We start from the raw sequence: 26,476 nt of genomic DNA, 5'->3' as shown, positions 1-26,476 counted from the left end.
GAGCTGCATGAAGCGTATACAGCCAGGGGCAACCAAGCACATCCACGCTAACCTCAGCCAATACTGATACAAGTGAGAAGCCAAAGCCCATTTCTTATAAATATTCATTTCTAAAGAATTCCAATTACAGCAGCGAACAAGATATGGGTGGGCATTGGGTATTGTACAGGCATCTCCTCTTTCATCTGGGGGTGTGTGTGTGTGTGTGTGTGGACTGGCTGTTACTGCAATACTCCGGCCAAAGAGACAGTTCACATTGCATGATGGTGTTCAATAGATTTTTTTTTATTGAATTGAAAGTCTCAAGCTCTGCTATCTATGTTGAGCCAGACACTCACACGCAATAATGTATATGCACCCATACTTTATAGATAGTAAGTGTATTCAAGCACACCAAAAAGTGTATTGAATCCCCTTTGGGTCCTGGTCAGAAGTAGTGCACTATAGAGAGAATAGGGTGTCATTTAGGACACAACCATAGTGTTTTCTCCACACTGTCATCCAAGTGATCCCCCATCAGATTGGCTGTGAGATACTCTGTCTGCTGTGAGAAGTGGTCGGTCATTACCAAGAAGTGTATTCAAGCATACAAAAACAGACCCTACAAAGTGTTTTTTTTACACACTGTCGCCCATGTAGTCCTTCTTCAGATTGGCAAGAGAAGTGGTCATTACACCCTGCTCCTGCACTGCCAGCTGTGGCTCATTAAAACACATGACAGATTTATGAACACACACACAGATCTCTGCGCTCTCATGTTGCCACAGCAACAGTACCTGTTGCCAGAGCGGATGAAGGAGATAACATTTCAGGATTCACATCACAAACTCAGTTTGAGTTTTCAGAGCATTCTCAGAACCTCAATGACTTTCACGGAGTTCCATCACTGGACAAACAAGACATTTCTCCCAACTTTCAACATCTCTCCATCCTTCCCCTCTGAAAAAAATCTGAACAAACACTTACAGCAGTGAGAAAGCAGCGCCACTTGATTCTTCCCAAATGGCAGTCTATTCCCTATATAGTGCACTACTTTAGACAGGGCCCATAAGGCTCTGGTCAAAAGAAGTGCATGAAATAGGGCATAGGGTATTATTTGTGATACAACCACTGACACCCTTCACGGTGATGGCTACAGCCCTATAGAATACAGACATCTGTTGGAAGATGCCTCTCCAGTCCAGTCTGATTAATGGAGTGACTAAATCGTTCATGGCTCCACATGTCCTTTTAAAATCAGCTCATATCTCATGGCGCTGACAAAATAAATGAACGGTCGGAAGAAAGAAGTTATATGACGATCACTATTATGAGAAACATCCTAGGCTATGAACTTCCGGCTTGTGTCCTTAATAGCACCCTAGTCACTACATAGTGCATTACTTTCAACCAGAGCTGGTCAAAATAAGTCCATTATATGGAATAGGGTGCCATTTTGGATACAGACCCACCAGTTGTCGTCAATGTGGCTTCTCCACAGCAGAGCAGCTCAGTCGGCCCAGCGCCCACAGACAGATGAACATCTGAACTCATTCTGTCAGCTAATGCCATGGTTTACATGGAGGAGAGGGAGCGAAGCAGCGAGGGCGCAGAGACAAGGGGCGCAGAGGGCAAGGGGCGCAGAGGGCAAGGGGCGCAGAGGGCAAGGGGCACAGAGGACAAGGGGCACAGTGGGCGAAGGCGCAGAGAGCGAGGACGCAGATGGCGCAGAGAGCGAGGGCGCAGAGAGCGCGGGACGTACTTAGCAAGGGCCCCCACACTCTGGATAATACAGTCTTCTAAATGACTCAAATATACATAATGTTAATGTGACCAGGTTTGCATGTACAGTACAGTGTGTGGTGCTACCTGCTCCTGTCTCTCCAGCCAGCGGTCTACCATGGGGTGGTTGGCGCTCAGGGAGGAGCGGGCCGTCTCTCTCTGGAACTCTCTCTGGTTTGCCCAGGTCCCTGAGTCACGGGGGAGACTACGGTACGTGTCCACAACCTTACCCTGGATAGACAAAGGAACAAACAAGAATCTTAGGGCTGGTTTCCCAGACACAGATTATCCCTAGTCGTACTATACGCTAGGCTTAATCTGGGTCTGGGAAACCATCCCTTAAGGGGATACTTCAGGATTTTGGCAATGAGGCCATTTATGTACTTCCCCAGTGTAAGAGGCCCTTTATGTATTTCCCCAGTGTAAGATGAACTTGTGCATATCACTTTATTTGTATGTCCAGTATGAAGGGAGGTAGCAGATACCATAGACCTCCAGTCACTGTGTTAACGCTAGCTAGCAATTGCGCTAGAGCTAGTAAGTGACTTCCTTCAAACTGCACACAACTTCCTTCAAACTGACTCTGGGGAGGTAGATAAAGGGTTTCATTTACATAATCCCAAAGTTTCCCTTTAAAGACAAAGGCTATAAACACTGTTAGCGTGGGGGGCCCTTGCTAAGTACGTCTACATACAGTACACTTAGGGGAGAGCATTTGAGAGGACACAAGTAGCTAATGTCATACACTGTAGATCAGGAGTGGGCAATTTATTGGCCTGGAGTGCGGGTCAGATTGAATGGCCATAGTTTGCCCACCCCTGCTTTGATAGTGTACAGGGGAGTTGTATGATCGTTGTCAACCTTTCTCTCCAGGCTGTTGGCTTCAGTGCTGGTGTCTCCAACAGAGTGTCGTGGTTTGAGGAAACCAGCTGTGGTGGACCAGCGGGTGGGGTTCTTCCTGGACGGCTCCTCTGGCGGCAGGGTCACACGGGGGTCGCTGAATGGCCCGTTGACCGTCGCCAGTGCTGGATCACTGCTGCGACGCACATGGAGGGGCATATCTGGAGGAGAACAAGAGACCGTGCGAGATGGTGAACGACAGAGAGGAGGGAGAGACAGCAGAGAAGGTCAAAATGAGTTTATTTGGGAAAGTATGTACTTCCTTACTTTGACCCATCGCTCCAGCAAACAGCTGGGTTTCATTCAGTTGACCTTCTCTCTAGGCTCCTCCATATTGATGTCTGCTTTATATCACTTTATTAGGTTTGTGTATTGGTCCTAATCAGGACCTTAGTTTCAGCAAGGACACATGTTTGATTTGGACTACAACACACCCAAACAGACTATGATGCTCAGCAGCAGTTCTTGCCAATTCCCTTCTCACAGTAGTAATTAGTCCATTCTTAATGTGAACCAGAGCAGTGTGGGTGATTCTCTCTTATAAAGCCATTACAGTCTGGGTTCCCAGTCCTGCGTCAATACACAAATCAGCAATAGAAATAAAAATTTGAATTTAGAGTTCACCACTATCAGCTGTAAATTGGTGTTCTGGAGCCCACTATTATGTCTATGCTCAGTAATTATCGGAGGTTGGTGTAGGCTGACTTGCCTAGTTAAATAAAGGTTGCATAAAAAATATTGAGCAGGGGTTCCAAAACCTTTGGCCCACGACCCCATTTTCATACAAAAAACATCTGTTACCCCACTATGTAAAAAAAAGGTATGTAATCAACGGCCAATGTTTACTTTGACATTACATATCAGACCCACAGTATTTCAATCTGAAGGAAGTATGGTTTGAAGTGACTGAAATGCATCAGAAAGGTATTGGGAAGTTCAGAAGATCATCAGGCAATAGTGTATTATATTCTGTGTAGAAAATAACATTGATGTTCTTTTTCCCCCAGTCTAATTTAGTGCCTTGTCTTGTCCACTCGGTTCTAACGGGTTGTGGGCATAGTAGAGGGAAACATTATGTACCTGACAGTCATTTTTCGGTGATGGGGTCATAATAAACTTCTTTATTACAACGGCATCTAGCGTAAGTTTTGTGAAACAAGGGCAAATTCTCTCGCAACCCCATTTTAAAATCAGGCGACCGCACACGGCGCCGTGGCCGCTAGTTTGGGAAACCCTGGGTTAGTGATTGATTGAGTAGCTTCGGAGGGCTTTCACATTAGATTGTACTAAACAGGTCAGTCAACTAAATTGGATTTTTGAGATTAGATGTGAATATGCTATAATGACAAATTTTCGGCATAATCAGACCAAGCAGGTTCCTAATTTATAACCTTTTAGAGCAATATACTTTCTAACCTCATCTAACTATAGTTAATAACTTATTATGGCTGGGGGCAGTATTGAGTAGCTTGGATGAATAAGGTGCCCAGAGGTGCCCAGAGTAAACTGCCTGCTCCTCAGTCCCATTGCTAATATATGCATATTATTAGTATATTTGGATAGAAAACAATCTGAAGCTTCTAAAACTGTTTGAATGATGTCTGTGAGTAAAACAGAACTCATATGGCAGGCAAAAACCTGAGAAAGAAAATACAACCAGGAAGTGAAATCTGCAGTTGGTCGATTTTCAACTCAGCCCCTATTGAAGATACAGTGGGATATTGGTCATGTTGCACTTCCTAAGGCTTCGACTAGATGTCAATAGTCTTTAGAAACGTGTTAAAGGCTTCTACTGTGAAAGGGGGCTGAATGAGAGGGGAATGAGTCAGAGGTCTGCCAGCAGCCACGAGCTGGTCACACGCATTCACATGAGGTAGCTCCCGTTCCATTTGCTTTTCTGAAGACAAAGGAATTCTCCGGTTGGAACATTATTGAAGATTTATGTTAAAAACACCCTAAAGATTGATTCTATACATCGTTTGACATGTTTCTACGGACTGTAACATAACTTTTTGATATTTCGTCTGCAACTAGTGAACGCGCTTCGTGAGTTTTGATTTGTTTACCAAACGCACTAACAAAAGTAGCTATTTGGACATAAATTATAGACATTATTGAACAAATCAAACATTTATTGTGGAACTGAGAGTCCTGGGAGTGCATTCTGATGAAGATCATCAAAGGTAAGTGAATATGTATTATGTTATTTTTGACATCTGTTGACTGCACAATATGGCGGATATCTTTTTGGCTTGTTGGGTCTCTGAGCGCCGTACTCAGATTATTGCAGGGTTTACTTTTTCCGTAAAGCTTTTTTGAAATCTGACACAGCGGTTGCATTAAGGAGAAGTTTATCTATATTTCCATGTATAACACTTGTAACATCAACATTTATAATGAGTATTTCTGTAAATTGATGTGGCTCTGCAAAATCACCGGATGTTTTTGGAACTACTGAACATAACGCGCCAATGTATACTGAGATTTTTTTGATATAAATATGAACTTTATTGAACAAAACATACATGTATTGTGTAACATGAGTAACACACTATGAGTGTCATCTGATGAAGATCATCAAAGGTTAGTGATTAACTCTCTATTTCTGATTTTTGTGACTCCACTCAGTGGCTGGAATAATGGCTGTGTTTTTCTGTGACTTGGCTCTGACCTAACAATCGTTTGTGGTGTTTTCGCTGTTAAGCCTATTTGAAATTGGACACTATGGTAGGATTAACAACAAGATTACATTTAAAATGGTATAAGATACTTGTATGTTTGAGGAATTGTAATTATGAGATTTCTGTTTTGAATTTGGCGCCCTGCACTTTCACTGGCTGTTGTCATATCGATCCCATTAACGGGATTTCAGCCCTAAGAAGTTTTAACTGGCGGTATATATATATATATTTTTTAACAGGGCCTAACTTTATATTACTATATCTTGCAAAACTGGTATAAATTGAATGAATCTACACAGGGTCCTCTATGTAAATTGGAACAGTTTTTAATGGAAGATGACATTTTGCCAGTAGAATAATTTGGACAATTGGCTCTTGACCAAAGAGTAAAGAATACACAGCTAACAAGACTGGATAGCGGAGGGACTGAATAAAATGAGTAAACACTTATATTTCTAATAGTTTTTCTGATCATATTCCTAATTATAATCTTGACAATTAATGGAATGCTGTCTTCAGCAATTTGATTCCAGTAGGCAGCTAGAGAGGCCGACAGAGAGGCCTCGGAGTTTGAGTCTGGATGGTCAGACCTGTTAGGACGGAGTTCTCTCCTCCCTCCCTGTAATGCTCTGTCCCATGACTAAGACAGAGACACCATAGTTCTGAACACGTCTCTCACGCTCCTGGTGAACAGACGCCCGCTTTCACAGCGTCATGGGACTCCTGCTCGGTGTTCCAGTGTTCCAGTTTGGATGAAGGAGCTAGTCATAAACAGAACTCTATGGTGATGTGTCACTGAATGTTCTGGGAGACATGCAGGGGAGAGGAGCCATTGGAAGTAGCACTGAGGAGCCGCAGCATAGTGGAGACGTTCCCATGAGTCAGAACATGGTGATGTGACACTTGGTGTCTTCAAAAGCCTTGGAGAGGTATTTTATGAAAACAGTGTCTTAGCTACAGATTTTCCAGGGTTCTGCTCTCTGTTGTGGTCCATTTATTGGACCCAGTGGAGCAGCAAATAAGCCGTTGGGATTTCTGACATAGTTTGGAGAAGAACGCTGAAAATGAATGGAGCTTAACTTTGTTGATTTTCTTTTTGTGCTGCACACAACAACTAAATGTTTGTATATACTGTAGCATAGTCTTGTTTGCTGTTGATGACATACTGCTATTCTGTTACAGAACTCCCATTCAAAAACAGTTTCCAACCAAAAGCCCACTTAGACTAATGTTAGTTAATGGCATCTTCCTGATGTTCTGTAACCACTCAAGACCAGCGGGCCAAAACATTTAATGTGATAATTTTATGTGGCTAAAGAACTGACTGCCCTAGATTCCTCCCACAGGAAAATATCTGCATAGCCACAGTAGATATACAGTGCCTTGCGAAAGTATTCGGCCCCCTTGAACTTTGCGACCTTTTGCCACATTTCAGGCTTCAAACATAAAGATATAAAACTGTATTTTTTTGTGAAGAATCAACAACAAGTGGGACACAATCATGAAGTGGAACGACATTTATTGGATATTTCAAACTTTTTTAACAAATCAAAAACTTAAAAATTGGGCGTGCAAAATTATTCAGCCCCCTTAAGTTAATACTTTGTAGCGCCACCTTTTGCTGCGATTACAGCTGTAAGTCGCTTGGGGTATGTCTCTATCAGTTTTGCACATCGAGAGACTGAAATGTTTTCCCATTCCTCCTTGCAAAACAGCTCGAGCTCAGTGAGGTTGGATGGAGAGCATTTGTGAACAGCAGTTTTCAGTTCTTTCCACAGATTCTCGATTGGATTCAGGTCTGGACTTTGACTTGGCCATTCTAACACCTGGATATGTTTATTTTTGAACCATTCCATTGTATATTTTGCTTTATGTTTTGGATCATTGTCTTGTTGGAAGACAAATCTCCGTCCCAGTCTCAGGTCTTTTGCAGACTCCATCAGGTTTTCTTCCAGAATGGTCCTGTATTTGGCTCCATCCATCTTCCCATCAATTTTAACCATCTTCCCTGTCCCTGCTGAAGAAAAGCAGGCCCAAACCATGATGCTGCCACCACCATGTTTGACAGTGGGGATGGTGTGTTCAGGGTGATGAGCTGTGTTGCTTTTACGCCAAACATAACGTTTTGCATTGTTGCCAAAAAGTTCAATTTTGGTTTCATCTGACCAGAGCACCTTCTTCCACATGGTGTGTCTCCCAGGTGGCTTGTGGCAAACTTTAAACGACACTTTTTATGGATATCTTTAAGAAATGGCTTTCTTCTTGCCACTCTTCCATAAAGGCCATACGACTGATTGTTGTCCTATGGACAGAGTCTCCCAATTCAGCTGTAGATTTCTGCAGTTCATCCAGAGTGATCATGGGCCACTTGGCTGCATCTCTGATCAGTCTTCTCCTTGTATGAGCTGAAAGTTTAGAGGGACGGCCAGGTCTTGGTAGATTTGCAGTGGTCTGATACTCCTTCCATTTCAATATTATCGCTTACACAGTGCTCCTTGGGATGTTTAAAGCTTGGGAAATCTTTGTATCCAAATCCGGCTTTAAACTTCTTCACAACAGTATCTCGGACCTGCCTGGTGTGTTCCTTGTTCTTCATGATGCTCTCTGCGCTTTTAACGGACCTCTGAGACTATCACAGTACAGGTGCATTTATACGGAGACTTGATTACACACAGGTGGATTGTATTTATTTACGTCAACATTGGATCATTCCGAGATCCTCACTGAACTTCTGGAGAGAGTTTGGGGCTGAATAATTTTGCACGCCCAATTTTTTCAGTTTTTGATTTGTTAAAAAAAGTTTGAAATATCCAATAAATGTCGTTCCACTTCATGATTGTGTCCCACTTGTTGATTTTTCACAAAAAAATACAGTTTTATATCTTTATGTTTGAAGCCTGAAATGTGGCAAAAAGGTCGCAAAGTTCAAGGGGGCCGAATACTTTCGCAAGGCACTGTATCTGTATGCTACATAATTCCCATCAATGGTTAATGCTCCTTCGACCCAGTGCAACGTTCTGATGCAAAACGTTGTCGAACGTTGCAGACAAAATCCATGCAGACATGATTCCTTGGTGTACATGTCGGAAGCATGCTCATTTTACGTAACCCGGGTGTTTGATTTGTGAACTTACTAGTTCGGAGTGCGGACGGAGTGACTTCTATCTCGCTGGCGGCCTGGTAGGGCTGGAAAGCAGACACGCTGCTTGTGTTGAGCTCGGTGGCAAACAGGTCGGGACTTTGGGTGCCCGTTGAGCTGGCGCTGGTGCCGTCACCACCATGGTGAGGTTCCTGTTCATCATACACCGCCACCAGCTGCCGGAAAGAGGGAAAAAGTTGATTACTTTATTGACCATTTACATGTATTACATATGCAGAAGTGGCAGCTACTCTTCCTGGAATCATTACATTATCAACAGACATGTATCTTTTGTAAATCATATACTGTATCTGGGAGCAAGACATACAGTACCAGTCAAAAGTTGACACCTACTCGTTCAAGGGTTTGGTTACTACATGATACCATGTGTTATTTCATAGTTAAGTCTTCACTATTATTCTACAACGTAGAATAGTAAAAATAAAGAGAAACCCTTGAATGAGTAGGTGTCCAGACTGACTGGTACTGTATAGAATAGTGAAAAGCTTAGTGTGTGGTGTGAAGGAGTAATAGAAAGTCGGGAAGAAGCGAGAGAGATGGGAGGGAATATGAGCAAGAAAAATGTGTGAGACAAAGAGAAAAAGAAGGAGAGAGAAAGAGAGATAGGAGGAAAAAGAAACACGACTTAAGAATTCAAGTTGACGTCTGACTCTAATCGATATGGATCCCACCAATGATTGTATCTACTGTATGATTCAGGCTTCCTATCGTACGGAGGCCTTATTACTTCCAAGGACAAGAACCCCTGCAGTTAATTGAATATGACATTCAAGCCGTCACTAAGACGTCCACGTGTGTTCAGCTGGCTTGCGTTATTGGTTCGGTGCAGAGAGGAAGGATCAAAATAGTTCAAAAGGCCAATAACAGTACAGTCACAGTCACACAGGCAGACAGCCACATTAGAAACGGATCTTATTCACCATGCAGTACAGCAGAGGCCCAAAGGCAACCAACTGTTGTCCGTCTCTGACTCCCGTACTGGCCACAGAGACAGAGTCAGGCAGAGTTTGAGGGCACAATAACACTACCGGTATCTGTCCACTGGAGGTATACGGTCTTTTTCCCAAATGGCACACTATTCAATGTAAAGTGCACTTCTTTTGACCAGTCTCCAGAATGTGTCACTCTCAAGCCTATGATAAAGGATCTGTGTTAATATCTACTGGTAAGTTACATCCCATGGTAAGGATGAGAATGATGCACTAACATACTAATCACTACATCACAACACTGTCTCTCAGGTTGTTTGAATTGCATTTCACTCTTATCACATTCACTGTATCTCCAGGTAGGGGACTACTAGTGTTGAGTGTGCAGAGCTAGGGTGACTGTCATTGAATTTTGGATGGTGGTAATTGGCCAGCCGAATGACCTCGGTCTCCGTAATAACTGTTCAAATAGCAAACGCTATGCTCCTGACTGCATGCGTTGCCAACAAAATAAAATGAATAGAACATGTCCCCATTCAAGTTAATGATGGCATGGTTGGGTGGACTGGCGGCCATTGCGAGTGTCTTCATAGGAGCAAAGCAGGAAGTAAAAACAGGAAGTGTACTCAAGATGTGCTGTGATTTGTTGATTCGACTCAACTGACATTACAGAAAACACATGCCAATGCATGAGCCCTAATTTAAAGAAAACTAAAAAGTTAAGACAACATGATTCTAATATCATATAACTTTGCAACAATGGGAACAGCTATGCTAGTTGGCAGCGGCACTGGTCCCAGATTAGTGACCACGTTGTCTTAACCTACATTTCTTCAACCTAGCATGAGCCAAATAAATTAACATAATTAGAATGAACATACAATACCAGGCAGCCATTGCGAGTGTACCCATAGATGTGGTAAAGGAGTTTGGGCATATTCAACAAATCTAACAAAGTGGATATTCGTCAAATCCGTCATGATTTATGTATTGTAACAGGACCACAAGTTTCAAGGTTTAAATGTCGTCACATGCACAAGTACAGTGCAATGGCTTTCTTAAAAGCTTTAAAGGTAATTACTTAAGTCCGATTTGGATATATTTGGCAGTTTATGCTGCATAACATGTAGAAATGGTCCCTTTTCAGTTTGTCCCTTTTCAAGTCCCGTTTGAACAAACTGGTTAGCATAGCAAGCATACGGTAATTGTGGGTGGGAGTCAAAGTACATTTTAACTGTAATGCTGTTGATTGGTAACGATGACTAACATGTGTTGGGCTTAACATCCATACAAGCATTATACTCAGATTTTGACCTCAACATATTGTGAAATACATATAAACCATAATCTAAATGTATGTTAATTTTGCTGGGGGCAATGAGGAGACTCGCAATCTTTCCCCCACTAAATGGCAATTCCATTGTTTTGGTCGAGTTCGATTGACCTCTTTACCACATCTATGAGTTTACCAGTCAAATTGCCAGGGTTAGAGGTTCCAAGCCCGATCTATTATTTATATTGCTATGTGTGCTGCTGCATTGTGCCAGCCCTATGTGGAGTGCCCAGAATGTGAGAGACTACAATCTTGTGGTCAATGGATAGCTGAGGAACGCTCAACTCCGTTCTACATGCTTGTGGTCAATGGAGAGCTGAGGAACGCTCAACTCCGTTCTACATGCTTGTGGTCAATGGAGAGCTGAGGAACGCGCAACTCCGTTCTACATGCTTGTGGTCAATGGATAGCTGAGGAACGCTCAACTCCGTTCTACATGCTTGTGGTCAATGGATAGCTGAGGAACGCTCAACTCCGTTCTACATGCCAGTTGAGATTCAATTGGTGGTTGTATTCGCTAAAAGTTTATTAAAAGTATTTATTTCAGCACCCCGCGGAATATTGTTAGTGTCGACTGATGACTCCATTTTGTTGCTAGCAAATCGTGCGACCACTTATTAATATGCAACTCCGCCTCGATATCAGAGAACGGAGTTGCGCTTTCCTGGCCTCAACTTGGTAATAGAATGGTTAAAATACTCCAGTAAACTGCAGCAGGGTATTTGGCGACTTCACACGAGTGTGTGGTGAAGCAATCTACACAGCAGGAAACTCCCCCTCCTCAGTACTAATTGCTACATTTGTTGACAAGCACATACTTGGCCCCACCACAAGATAACTCATTCACATGCGCGCACACACACACAATCAACAGGGGTGGTCTTTCCCTGAGGATGACTACAAAATAACTGTTCAACTTCAAATGTGTGTTGATTGCCCTGAGAGACTGTATACGTGTGTTTCTGCACACACTTACATGATTGATATGTCATGCATGCGTGTGTGTGTGTGTCTGCTATGTCGTGCATGTGTGTCTGCGTGTGACAAGAAGGTACCAGTATCGTAATACTTGTTCGTAGAGGTCGACCGATTATGATTTTTCAACGCCGATACCGATTATTGGAGGATCAAAAAAGACGCTACCGATTAAAATCGGCCAATTTATTTTGTATTTTTTTGTAATAATGACAATTACAACACTACTGATTGAACACTTATTTTAACTTAATCTAATACATCAATAAAATCAATTTAGTCTCAAGTAAATAATGAAACATGTTCAATTTGGTTTAAATAATGCAAAAACAAAGTGTTGGAGAAGAAAGTAAAGTGCAACATGTGCCATGTAAGAAAGCTAACGTTTAAGTTCCTTGCCCAGAACATGAGAATATATGAAAGCTGGTGGTTCCTCAATATCCCCAGGTAAGAAGTTTTAGGTTGTAGTTATTATAGGAATTATAGGACTATTTCTCTCTATACCATTTGTATTTCATTAACCTTTGACTATTGGATGTTCTTATAGGCACTTTAGTATTGCCAGTGTCGGGGCGAGGGGACGGACGTAGAGTCTATACTGTGACATTGATGTTGTTGACCCGGATCACTGGTTGCTGCGGAAGAGGTCAAAAGGGGGGTGAGTGTAACCGATGTGAAATGGCTAGCTAGTTAGCAGTGGTGCGCGCTAATAGTGTTTCAAATCGGCGACGTCACTCGCTTTGAGATCTTGAAGTAGTGGTTCCCCTTGCTCTGCAAGGGCCACGGCTTTTGTGGAGCGATGGGTAACGATGCTTCGAGGGTGACTTGACGTGTACAGAGCGTCCCTGGTTCACGCCCAGGTCGGGGCGAGGGGACGGACGTAAAGTTATACTGTTACAACAGTATATGTTGTATATGTATATGTACAACAGTGTTATACTGTTGGCAAAACGCACGAAAGTGCTGTTTGAATGAATGTTTATTCGCCTGCTTCTGCCTACCACCGCTCAGTCAGATACTTAGATGCTTGTATGCTCAGTCAGATTATATGCAACGCAGGACACGCTAGATAATATCAACCATGTGTAATTAACTAGTGATTATGATTATTTTTTTTTTTATTAGATAAGTTTAATGTTAGCTAGCAACTTACCTTGGCAGGATGCATTCGCGTAACAGGCAGTCTCCTTGTGGAGTGCAACGAGAGAGAGGCAGGTCGTTATTGTGTTGGACTAGTTAACAGTAAGGTTGCAAGATTGGATCCCCAGAGCCGACAGGTGAAAATCTGTCTTTCTGCCCCTGAACGAGGCAGTTAACCCACCGTTCCTAGGCCGTTGTTGAAAATAACAATGTGTTCTTAACTGACTTGCCTAGTTAAATAAAAGGTATAAAAAAATTATAATATTATTTTATTTTTATTAAATTATTATTATTTTAAATCGGCACCCAAAAATACCGATTTCCGATTGTTATGAAAACTTGAAATCGCCCCTAATTAAATCGGGCCATTACGATTAAATCGGTCGACCTCTACTTGTTAGTATCATGGCAAGGAAACAAAACATTAAGCACCTCTTCACTGCTTTATGTAAACAACCGTGTTGTCAGGAACTATCATTGTCGTCATCAAGAGTCACATTTATTGATTTTCCAAACTATAGGGGTGGCAGGTAACCTAGTGGTTAGGGTGTTGGACTGGTAACCGAAAGGTTGCTAGATCGAATCCCCGAGCTGACAAGGTAAAAATCTGTTGTTCAGTCCCTGAACGAGGCAGTTAGCTTTTCCTGTCATTGAAAATAAGAATTTGTTCTTAACCACTTGTCTAGTTAAATAAAGGTAAAATAAATAAATATATAGCACACAATTTTACACAGAGCAGATTTTTATAGGACCAAAAAATCTGCATCGTGTTTATTTATTTTTGCCATGGAAGAAATATTGTGATACTGGTATCATCCCGTCGCTAGTGTGCATGCATGTGTGTGTGTAATTCTCTGTTACCCAGTTTGAACACAGGTTTTACACCTCCCTAAAGGATAGCGAACACCACAATGGACACAATGGCCATAGCAATGAACTCGCAAAAAATCTTTATAACCGTCCTCAACTCTGTCTACTAAATCACATATGGATAGAGGCATATGGAGTGCTTTATAACAATGTCTATCATATTTCACTCATTCGATTACAATATACTTCATCCTTCAATGTCATGTTCTAGTGAGTTGCCCAATGCCTCATGATCTACCCCTGTGATTTATTGGTTACAAACCAAATGGCACCCTTTTCCCTATGTAGTGCATTACTTTTGAACAATGCCCATAGGGTTGTGGTCAAAAGTAGCGCACTAGGTCGGGGAATAGGGTGACATTTGGGACACACTCATTAAAATCATACCATAAACATCAAGTTAATAACCTCTCATCTCCATCTGAAATACAGGGTCCACGGGGTCTACTTGTACATTAAACTGCCTCATGCTACAGACACGTGTTCCTGCCCTATGGGCTGTCCTGGCATGAACAAGACTTACTTACATAGCCTCAGTAGACATGGCAAATGAAACCAACCCAAACAGGGGATGTCCACTTCTCTTAGAGCAGTCCACAGTGTTCTTTGACTAACTGGGAGCAGGCAGATGTCACACTTTGCCCGCAGAAGTAGGACCTGTCTGGCTAGACACTGTATGCCAGGTAAATACTAGAGGCGAGATAGCAGAGCTGTCAGCGAGTGGAGGGAATGGCCCAGATCCTTGGCCTACATAGCGGTCAACAACCAGCACTAAACGCCATGTCTCTGTCATAGCCAACATCTACAACCCATAACACCAACCATCGCCGTGTCTACAGCCAACATCTACAACCCAAAACACCAATCATCACCGTGTCTACAGCCAACATCTACAAACCAAAACACCCAATGCTCAGCTGGGTCTAAAGCCAACATCCACAACACCCAATATGTATGAGCCCCAACCAGGCCAATAATATCCTCATAAGTAGCTGATTAAACACTGTCTACAGACAAGGAAAATAAATTGCTTATAACAAGACTCAAATCATGATGTGGTGAAAACAACCCACGAGGGTCAGTAGCGGACACTGGAGAGATACATACGGTGCTGAGCCCATTTGATGAGTTTTGTTTGATTTGTGGCATGATAGGGGCGAGATGACTTGTTTATAGACTTTTATTATAAGATATGGTCAACATCACACAAGCAGTCAGGCATCAATTCGATCCAATCCGCCCATTAAATCACAGTGTCTTGACAGATGGCTTGTAAATGTAGACGTACAGTACAATCACACTTGACGCAAATCTTACACACGCACGTCAGAGAGCGAGCATACAACCCACTCGAAATGTAGAATCATGTTCAAGTGTAGAACAATTGTGACTAGAATGGAAGAAGCAGTTTGACTGTAATAACCCCCTATCCATTTCACTTAATGGAAACTACAGAAAATATCTGGGGGAAAAGGTGCATCTGAATAAGACCTGCGCCAAAAGTATGTGGACCAAAAGTATGTGGACACATGCTCGTCAAACATCTCATTCCAAAATGATGGGCATTAATATGGAGTTAGAACAGCAAAGGGGGGACTAACAGCCTCCACTCTTCTGGGAAGGCTTTTCCACTAGATGTTGGAATATTGCTTCAGCCACAAGCGCATTAGTGAGGTCAGCACTGATGTTGGGCGATTAGACCTGGCTCGCAGTTCGAGTTCCAATTCGTCAAAGGTGTTCGATGGGGTTGAGGTCAGGGCTCTGTGCAGGTCAGTCAAGTTCTTCCACACCAATCTCAAAAAAGTATTTCTGTACGGACCTCCCTTTGTGCACAGGGGCATTGTCATGCTGAAACAGGAAAGGGCCTTTCCCAAACTGTTGCCACAAAATTGGAAACACAGAATCATCTAGAATGTCATTGTATCCTGTTAGGATATCCCTTTACTGGAACTAAGGGGCCTAGACAAATCACAAAAAACAGACCCATACCATTATTCCTCCACCACCAAACCTTACAGTTGGCACTATGCATTATGGCAGGTAGCTTTCTCCTGGTATCTGCCAAACCCAGATTTGTCCATCAGACTGCCAGATGGTGAAGTGTGATTCATCATTCCAGAGAACGTGTTTCCACTGCTCCAGAGTCCAACGGCGACGCGTTAACACCACTCCAGCCGACGCTTGGCATTGCACATGGTGATCTTAGGCTTGTGTGCCGCTGCTCAGCCTTGGAAACCCATAGCATGAAGCTCCTGACGAACAGTTATTGTGCTGACGTTGCTTCCAGAGGCAGGTTGGAACTCAGTAGTGAGTGTTGCAACCGAGGACAGGCGATTTTTACGCTCTTCAGCACTCGGCGATCCCGTTCTGTGAGCTTGTGTGGCCTACTACTTTGCGGCTGAGCCGTTGTTGCTCCTAGATGTTTCCACTTCACAATAACATCACTTCAAGTTTACCGGGGCAGCTCTAGCAGGGCAGAAATTGGACAAACTGACTTATTGGAAAGGAAGCAATCATATGACGGTACCATGTTGAAAGTCACTAAGCTCTTCAGTAAGGCCCTTCTACTGCCAATGCTTGTCTATAGAGAATGCATGGCTATGTGCTCAATTTTACGCGCCTGTCAGCAACGGATGTGGCTAAAATAGCCGAATCCACTAATTTGAAGGGGTGTCCACATACTTGTGTATATAGTGTACATTAAATTACAGAGATAATGGAATCGTAATAGGGGACAGAGCTATACTAATGCAAATGGAAAAAAAAAAAAAAAAAGGCTAGACAAAGGTTATGTTACAGCTTTCATTTATAGCAAAGTGAAATTACACGTAAGCTGTAGGAAATTGAAACTAAAACGTAAACCTCAACTACAGTCCACATCTTTCAGATACGTGAGACCTGAAAAGGTTTGTTCTCACATGAACTACTGTACATGTGCTGCTTGTGTTAACATTCTCACATAGAAGACTTGGAGAACGGAGACAAAACAACAGGCTCCACAAACAATAGGCCTACTTAAATCAAACGGTCACATGTACCGAATACAACAAGAGTAGACTTTACCATGAAATGCTTACTTACAAGCCGTTAATTCTTCTAGAACCGCACTGTTGGTTAAGAAAAATGTTCGAAGTAGACAAAAAAAAATGAAGAGCTATGCCATGTGTATTGCTTTAGGCCTACTGGTTAATTCAACAGAACACCACCCAATTAAGCACCTCAGTATAGTCTGAAGAATTAGGAGCAACTAACTTCCTAAGCCTGCTGGGAGAACAGTTAATGAGAATCATGCATCACACAGTATCACCCTTAATCACATTGGAGGTACATTTTTCCTGTTTGGACTGCAATAACAGCTTCTCAAGCCAATCAACACTTAATCAGACATCATGGGCATATTTTACAATGCGGGTGTTCAATTAGCTGGGAACAATTTGTCTCGCGTTGCGGCAGAGAAGGATGCGCTTAAAGGAGGCTGTATTAAAAGGCTCAATGACAACACCTATGGCCGAATGTCAGAATGGCATCCTGGCGTGCTTTCCACTGCACTATGGAGATGTTTGTTAAAAATACAGTATCTCACCCAACTCTTACATCAAAACAGATCCAGTAGAACCCACGGAGCTTGGCTGATAATACGGTCCACTTGGCAGACACAGGAAGAAGGAAACGTCAGTAAATAACTTGAGTTAGGTTTACATGGTGACTGTAGAGCGGCAGTGTATGGTTTCTCCAGGTCTTTGGTGGGTGTTTGGTTATTAACTAGGTTTATGGAGTCCCAAGAGAGCAGAGGACATGGAGACAGTTTGCTACTTCACACTCCCAGCATGGGCCAAGGTGTTCTAGACACAGAACACTACACATTCTATTTCTATGGTTCAAGAAGAGAACAGAGCTTAGAGACAGATCTTTGAGTATGCAGGTGCTGCCATTACCATCATGTTGCTAGGCGATTCTCGACAGCAATAGCTTTTCAATTCCCCTCATAAAAGTCACGGTGAGTCCACAACATTTTTATGAGGTGGTGTCTGCGCTACCCTCGGATCGTTAATCAACACACATTCTGTCTGAGTAGCTTGTTTTCCTGTACAAAGAGACACTGGGCCTTAGTTGTAGCCATTTGAGAGAGAACCTGCCAGCAGAACATGGCACTTCTTTGTATGTGGTGCAACATCTATCCTGGACTGTAGGAAAGGCGATTGCTTTTCCTGCAGTGCGGTAAATGCCATGTGTGTGACTGCCCTTTCCAGCCAGCTCCTTGGAAAAAGGGACATCTTCCAAAAAGGAGCTTGAGACATCCTGAGCTCCCTCCTCTCGATGTCGAGAGAAAGTTTGCAAAACCTACAGTAATAAATGAAGTCTTTCTCCATAGTGTCTGTCTGGCCAGAGAACATAACACTTCCTCCAAGTGGGAGTCAGATGCCTTCTGACTGTACTGTATTCACTGGCCTGGCCAGCTGAGTAGAAGGGAAGTTGCATCATTCATTGCGATACAGCTGGCTAAGCTCAACTTTGTCAATGTTGAGCAATTATATTGTGTTTCACAACGCAACGAGCCAAAATGCGGAACTTATTTTCTTAAATGTAACCTTTATTTAACTAGGCAAGTCAGTTAAATACAAATTCTTATTTACAATGATGGCCTACCAGGGAACAGTGGGTTAACTGCCATGTTCAGGGGCAGAACGACAAATTTTTACCTTGTCAGTTCGGGGATTCGATCCAGCAACCTTTCGGTTACTGGCCCAACGCTCTAACCACCAGGCTACCTGCCACTAGGCTACTCAGGAAAGAAAACAAGAGCTCCTTTGCTTATCGCAATAAATTTGTACAATTAAAAGTGATCAGCGTGAAAAAGGACTGAAGCAGAAATGTTTCATCATACAGCGTCTGGAAGAGTCCCGGGTGTCCAATACCTCCCACCCTGTGAGGCCAGGTCAGCGTTTCCCCCAGTAAAGAAGGGCTTTGACCCAAATGGCACGCTATTTCCCATGTAGTGCATTACTTTTGACTAGAGCCTTATGGAACCTGGTCAAAAGAAGTGGAACAATAAGGGAGCAGAGTGCCATTTGGGATGACTTCAGAGCCCCTCTCGACCTCTCAACAGCTCTGCTTTTCTCAACTCATGCAGTAACAGGGCCCCTGATAAGGCCAAGGCCTACACCAGTACGCACTTAATGAAGAAGAATCAGCTAGAGCTATGGTTTAAAGAGTAACACCATAAGCCAACTAAGCTACAAAAGTCAATTTGGCACCCTATTTCCTACATAGTGCACTACTTTTCGACCAGAGCCCTATGGTGCATTATGTAGGGAATATGGTGCCATTTGGGACGTAACCTATTATAAGTGAGCTGACAACAGCTAATGGTCATTGTTCGAGCAGATGAATAAGTCCCCGTCCTGACCCACGATGCATCTGGAAGAGATCAACGCTGTGTTATTGATGAGTGCTGACGGTGAGCGCCAACACTTAACCCCGTCAACAGGTCAAAATGGGGGGTCTGAGACTGGCACTCCATGGGGACTTGTTGGGGAATTGGACTTTTCACAGTCCTCTTTAAAAGAATCAATCTCAGTCCTCTGGGGTAAAACAAAACAAAAGAACTCAGTTCTCTTTGTATTCACACTGCCCTTGCCGTTGAATGAGGACTCAACTCTTATGCAGGTTCACTTATTTTGGGGTCTGAGTCCTCTTTGCGTTCACATTGCTATGTTTAGAAAGGAAACAATATATTTTTCCTAACATTCACTCAATGCATTCTGGGTTTTGACAAAGTGCAGGACCAGCCATTCCATAATCATTGTAAATCAGAAGACACCAATAATTTGTGCATGTTAATAGTAAGAAAATAAATAGCTGAAGAATAACTGCAGATTAAATTATTCTGTAATTGTTTCGTACTCTCTTTTGTGTTCACACAGCAAAGACCTTGGATGTCATCAGCCACTCAGCCCTTTTAAAATACTCCAAACCAGGTGACAGTAGCGTTGTTCGGCAATGAATATCCGTACGTATTGCTTACGGTCTAGATTCCAAGCTATCTGCTCTAATGTGGCTATTTTGTAGAAAGCCCTTGTTACTAGCTAGATGGCCACAGCTGGATAACTACCTAGCAAGATGAAGAAACAATTTAATTGACTCGAATTGACCCATAATCCTGCCAGTGCCAGCCCATAGCAAAGGGGTTTTCTTTAATTTGACAATTTTCTATAAAATTGAATAATAGTGAAGACCTCAAAACTATGAAATAACACGTGGAATCATGTAGTAACAAATCAAAACATATTTGATATGAGATTCTTCAAAGTAGCCACCCTTTCATTGATGACAGCTTTGCACTCTTGGCATTCTCTCAACCAGCTTCATGAGGTAGTCACCTGGAATGCATTTAAATTAACAGGTGTACCTTGTTAAAAGTTAATTATTGGAATTTCTTTCCTTCTTAATGTGTTTGAGCCAATCAGTTGTGTTGTGACATGGTAGGGTTGGGTATACGGCAGATTACCCTATTTGGTAAAAGACCAAAGTCCATATGGCAAGAACAGCTCAAATAAGCAAAGAGAAACGGTCCCTCATTACTTTAACACATAAAGGTCAGTCAATGCGGAACATTTCAAGAACTTTGAATGTTCCTTCAAGTGCAGTCAGAAAAACCACCAAGCACTATGATGAAACTGGCTCTCATAAGTACCGCCACAGGAAAGGACCCAGAGTTACCCAAATAAATGCTTCAGAGTTCAAGTAACACACATCTCAACATCAACTGTTCAGAGGAGACTGTGTGAATCAGGCCTTCATGGTCAAATTGCTGCAAGAAACCACTACTAAAGGACACCAATAATAAGAAGAGAGTTGCTTGGGCCAAGAAACACGAGAAATGGACATTAGACCGGTGGAAATCTGTCCTTTGGTCTGATGAGTCCAGATTTGAGATTTGTATTCCAACCGCCGTGTCTGTGAGAAGCAGATGATCTCCGCATGTGTATTTCTCACCGTAAAGCATGGAGGAGGTGGTCTTATGGTGTGGGGGTGCTTTGCTGGTGACACTGTCAAGTGATTTATTTAGAAATCAAGGCACACTTAACCAGCATGGCTACCACAGCATTCTGCAGCGATATCCAATCCCATCTGTTTTGCGCTTAGTGGGACTATCATTTGTTTTTCAATAGGACAATGACCCAACACACCTCCAGGCTGTGTTAGAGCTATTTGAGTGATGAGTGCTGCATCAGATGACCAAGCCTCGACAATCACCGGACCTCAACCCAATTGAGATGGTTTGGGATGAATTGGACTGCAGGAAAAGCAGCAAACAAGTGCTCAGCATATGTGGGAACTCCTTCAAGACTGTTGGAAAAGCATTCCAGGTGAAGCTGGTTGAGAGAATGCCAAGAGTGTGCAGAGCTGTCATCAAGGCAAAGGGTGGCAACTTTGAAGAATCTAAAATATATTTTGATTTGGTTAGTAACACTTTGGGTTACTTCATGATTCCATAGTTGATGTCTTCACTATTATTCTACAACGTAGAAAATACTAAAAATAAAAGTGTCCAAACGTTTGATTGGTACTGTATATAGAATTATGCATTGGCTCCATGCTAACTGAGGGAGTTAAAAGAGTTTCTCATAAGTCTACAACCTGATTCTCCACCCTTTTCCCGATCATGGAGTTAACGATGGCGGAAACTCTTCTCTTGCTAGCCAATGCTTACAGCAATCCAATGCTTGTTCATCCATGGCAGGAAGTGTACAAGTACACACTTCTTAAAAAGAAGCTGTCGCAACGCCCCTGACCTTTGACCCCGTCTTGGAAACAGCCTCCTCATACCTTGTCTCAAAGCATGTATTGTAGGTTGGCAGCCATCTCCCGTTCTCTTGGTTAGCCTTTGACAACATTAATGTTCACTAATACAGGCTCAGAGGCACCCTTAAATGACACTAGCACAGCGATAGTAAGGCCTATTCTGTGGTGAGATAGTCATTTAATTAGTTGAGCTAATTCTCTCCTTCAAGACGGTTGGAAAAGCATTCCAGGTGAAGCAGGTTGAGAGAATGCCAAGTGTGTGCAAAGCTGTCAAGACAAAGGGTGGCTACTTTGAAGAATCTCAAATATATATTGATTTGTTTAACACTTTTTTGGTTGCCTTCACTATTATTCTACAATGTAGAAAGGACAAATAAAGAAAAACCCTTGAATGAGTAGGTGTGTCGAAACTTTTGACTGGTACTGTAGGTAGCTAACTAGCTGGTTAAAGACACTGCACTAACTCAGCAGCTAACACAGGCAGCTGTTTCATGGAAACTCGCTAATCCATTGTGATTTAATTATATACAATACTAGCTATAGTGGTTAGCTAGCTTGGAGGAAGTATTTAGTGTTGTGTGCATTGCATCTGTGCACTTACCATCCCATAGCCTACATGGCATATGAAATGTGACTGTCTCATCTGTGGATGTACGGAGAAAAACTTTTTTTAAACATTGTTGGCTCCCCCACGTGGAGGTTCGTGCTCTCTGATTGGCGCAAAGTCAAGTTGTTGGCCACTGACGAGCATTGCAATTGGTTAGTCGCTACCAGGTCGGCACGCAGCAGGTACCGCTTATGTTATAGCAAAAGAAAGAAAGGCCTCCCACTGTGATCAGTATCTATTTGGCAGTCTATCGGCAGTGAGATTCTTGGTGTGTCTCATGCTTAAGAGCTAGTATTGATTTTGTACTGTACTTCTCACCAAATATGTTGTTTTCACACTATTCAAACCCCACAATCAAATAAACAGCGTATGAAGCGCTCTTAGCCTATAGATCACATTGCAAACAAATAATCTTAACTAAAAACACACGTTTTGGAATTTTTATGCATCCTTGAAAATCGCTAATCAATAGGCCTATTCAAAAACACCACACCTTTTCTTCTGCAAACCTGCACATCATCTTGTCTCTTTTGGCACCAATGTGAGGGGTTATGTCAGGGGAAACAGTGTTGCAGTAGTCTAGTCTAGTGTGTATTCCTACACCAATGACAAGTGAACCCGGGGAGCTTTACGTTCACATTGTCCTAAAAAAGGGAAACGGACCCCGGAATTCAATCAAACCGAATGGTCTCAGTTCGGTTCGCTTAGGGGCTCTTGAGTAGTCCAAGTTCCTTTGGAGTGTTCACACTGAACACAAAATTAAGAGAACCGCACTGAGTTCACAAAAATTGGCTGAAAGGGACCAAGTGTAAAAACACCCTTATCTGTAATTGGAGGACGAGTGCACATTTGAGGGGGTGGAGTGACAGTTTGTTAATGAGAAATTATAGTTCTGCTGATGCCGTCAGAAATAGGACACCGTCCTACTTCAGTTTGATAAGTATACTTATCCCCTTGGATTCATTACATTGGGCAGGATTTGGATTAGAAAATACTACACTTCAAATACATAGAGATCTCAGTGGAGATTAGCGCTCATTAAAGGTCTTGACAAACCATGATAAATGCATTAGGTTATCAAGAGGTTCCAAGAGAGGACCAACTCCATATTGTCCACTTCAGACTGCTCAGCAAATTCTCCATTTAATTTTGCACTGGGTTCTGACTCAAATGTGACCCCCCCCAAAAAAACATTTTCTCTGCAAAAGCTCATTTTCCTGCTCTATTTCTTCAGTCTGTCTCTCTCTGCCAAAGGTTGTCTTGATTCTCTGTTTTCTTCCTTCTCTCTGCTAGAAGACCACTAGGAGCAATGAGAGCCCTCAACGTACTTAATCACATCGCTCTTCCTTTCACCATCCTAACCTCCCAGAGCTAAGCCACAAAACCTAATTAAACTCCAATAAGCACAAATTAAACTGTCAAATCAAAGTCATGTCTTTGGGAGTTTGGCACAAATCAAAATAAGATGGACAGACCGGCAGCATCCCAAATGACACCCTTCTCCCCTATATAGTGCCCTATCCAGCACTGGTCTAAAGTAGCACACTATGTAGGGAATAGGGTGTAATTTGGGACAAAGTTTGAGACCTGAAGACTCCCCGGTAACACTGGCGTAACGCAATACATGGTTTTCACAGGAGTCATCATCATCTGCCTGGGCAAAGTCTGCTGTTCTAGCACTGGGGAAGGGGCGCGACGGCACTGGGGAAGGGGCGCGACGGCACTGGGGAAGGGGCGCGACGGCACTGGGGAAGGGGCGCGACGACACTGGGGAAGGGGCGCGACGGCACTGGGGAAGGGGCGCGACGGCACTGGGGAAGGGGCGCGACGACACTGGGGAAGGGGCGCGACGACACTGGGGAAGGGGCGCGACGACACTGGGGAAGGGGCGCGACGACACTGGGGAAGGGGCGCGACGACACTGGGGAAGGGGCATGACGACACAAAACTGACTGTGGCACACAGGGACAAATCAGTTCCCACTTTGCTATTTTGCTAGAACTAAGGGCATAATGTCCCGGTTCACATTTTAGCATGTCCTTATGACAATGACTTATGACTTTAATTATATGTGATCTTCTGCTATTTACAGTACCATAGATGCCCTGACCCAAATCAAGTAATTCAACAAGGTGGTCAGTTCCCAGTGTGTTCCTAGATGCTGATCACCACCACCGTGCCAAAGTCAGACACTGTCCAAATTCAATTTGTACTTTTTTTAATTTATTTTTTTAATTTCAAGTACAGGTTGCTACCGTAGTTCAATATTGACAGAACTTTCTAGGTCAGTGCAGTACCCACAATGGACATGTGAAACTTGTTTGGAGCACAATACAGTCCAAATGCGATGCAGTTGGAGTAAAGTGGAGCCTGTGGAAACGTATAAGAGACTGACTGCCAGTCTGACAGCCTGACTTCCCAGTCCTGACTAAGGACTGGGAAATTACTTGCCTGCATGGTCACATCAGATCCCAGAGAAAATAGCCACACCCAAACACAAAGACCGGGAGGAGACTTAAGTCAAAAGATGTTTAAAGCAAAATGCTGCTAATATTATTAATACTACATGCACACACACAGACTAACAAGGAATGCCAATACGTTGCACCCAAATTGAACACAATCACTATCTGCTCCCTTACAAGACCACAGAGAGTACTACCGCGGCACTACTACCGTACTACAACAGCGGAAGTAGAAACGCTATACAGCCTAAACTAGAGACTATTGCCAATTACCAAATGAAAAATAGGGAGTAGAAGTGGAATTCAGGCTTGCCCATGGAGACGTGTATATTAAGAGGAAATGTATACTTTATTCGGTGTCTGGGGAGGAAGAGGAACACAGCAGCACACAAGGCTGGCCTTGTACTGCATGAAATAAGCACTTTTACGTATAGCAAAGACAGCAGAAAATCCTAACGATACAATACACATTGTCCCAAAGAATAGAACAAGCTGTGGAAAAACTTGAGAAAAGGAAGCTAGCTAATTTGCAGTGACAAAGGATGCCTGTGTAAATGCTGTACAACATGAAATATTACAGCACATTCACAAGTAAACATCTCCAAGTCCTGCTTTACAATGCATATACATGTTGTACACAAAAATAAATGATTTTTACATCCTTTCACTCAATAACAAGCATGTAGATGCTCATCCGTACTACTGCTTTGGACTAGAGTGGCATAGCAAGCACAGTTAATAGGCCTATGACTGAGCAAGAAATCACCAGGCCTACAGTATTTTACTATTTTCATACTGGGCCATAGCTTCAGTACATTTCTCAGTCTGACTCCAAACACATGGACATAATAAACTCAACATGGGTGTATGATGTCCCTATACACATAAATAAATGACAGGCAGACTGTCCCTCCCGACCAGAGAGAGCTACAGCCAACAGATCTATCACGACAGACAGGAATAGTTTGTGTCCTAAAATGGGACTCTATTCCATATACAGTGCACTCGGGAAAGTATTCAGATCCCTTCCCTTTTTCTACGTTACAGCCTTATTCTAAAATAGATTCAATAATTCCCCCCCTCAAATCTACACACAATACACCATAATGACTTAGCAAAATCAGTTTCGATTTTTTTGCAAATGTATATAAAAAAATAAAAAAGGTATTCAGACCCTTTGCTATGAGACTTGAAATTGAGCTCAGGTGCATCCTGTTTCCATTGATCATGATTGAGATGTTCTACAACTTGGAGTCCACCTGTGATAAATTCAATTGATTGGACATGATTTGGAAAGGCACACACCAGTCTATATAAGGTCCCACAGTTGACAGTGCATATCAGAGCAAGAACCAAGCAATGAGGTCAAAGGAATTGTCCGTAGAGCTCCGGGACAGGACTGTGTCGAGGCACAGATCTTGGGAAGGGTACAAAAACATTATGCAGCATTGAAGGTCCAAGAACAAAGCAGCCTCCATCATTCTTAAATGGAAGAAGATTGGAACCACCAAGACTCTTCCTAGAGCTGGCCGCCCGGCCAAACTGAGCAATCGGGGGGAGAAGGGCCTTGGTCAGGGAGGTGACCAAGAACCTGATGGTCACTGACAGAGCTCCTCTGTGGAGATGGGAGAACCTTCCAGAAGGACAACCATCTCTGCAGCACCAATCGGGCCTTTATTGTAGAGTGGCCAGACAGAAGCCACTCTTCAGTAAAAGGCACATGACATCCCATTTGGAGTTTGCCAAACGGCACCTAAATGACTCTCAGACTATGAGAAACAAGATTCTCTGGTCTGATGAAACCAAGATTGAACTCTTTGGCCTGAATACCAATCGTCATGTCTCGAGG

General features: G+C 42.9%; 1 protein-coding gene across 9 annotated transcripts in view; it reads right to left on the bottom strand.

Annotated features, from left to right (window-relative positions):
• LOC110508784 (partitioning defective 3 homolog) overlaps positions 1 to 26,476 on the bottom strand; it is a 227,961-nt gene that overhangs the window by 129,569 nt on the left and 71,916 nt on the right. For all 9 annotated transcript variants that reach the window (XM_036966639.1, XM_036966637.1, XM_036966638.1 and 6 more), the window contains exons 3-5: positions 8,477 to 8,657; positions 2,623 to 2,822; positions 1,849 to 1,992 (exon numbers count right to left, since the gene is read on the bottom strand). In XM_036966639.1, the coding sequence (XP_036822534.1) occupies positions 1,849 to 1,992; positions 2,623 to 2,822; positions 8,477 to 8,657 (525 nt within the window). The remainder of the gene's footprint in view (positions 1 to 1,848; positions 1,993 to 2,622; positions 2,823 to 8,476; positions 8,658 to 26,476) is intronic.

The sequence above is a fragment of the Oncorhynchus mykiss genome, chromosome 28 (assembly GCF_013265735.2).
Source record: "Oncorhynchus mykiss isolate Arlee chromosome 28, USDA_OmykA_1.1, whole genome shotgun sequence".
Classification (NCBI taxonomy): domain Eukaryota; kingdom Metazoa; phylum Chordata; class Actinopteri; order Salmoniformes; family Salmonidae; genus Oncorhynchus; species Oncorhynchus mykiss.
The sequence above is the reverse complement of the archived record's forward strand: the minus strand, read 5'-3'. Positions and strand labels throughout refer to the sequence as shown.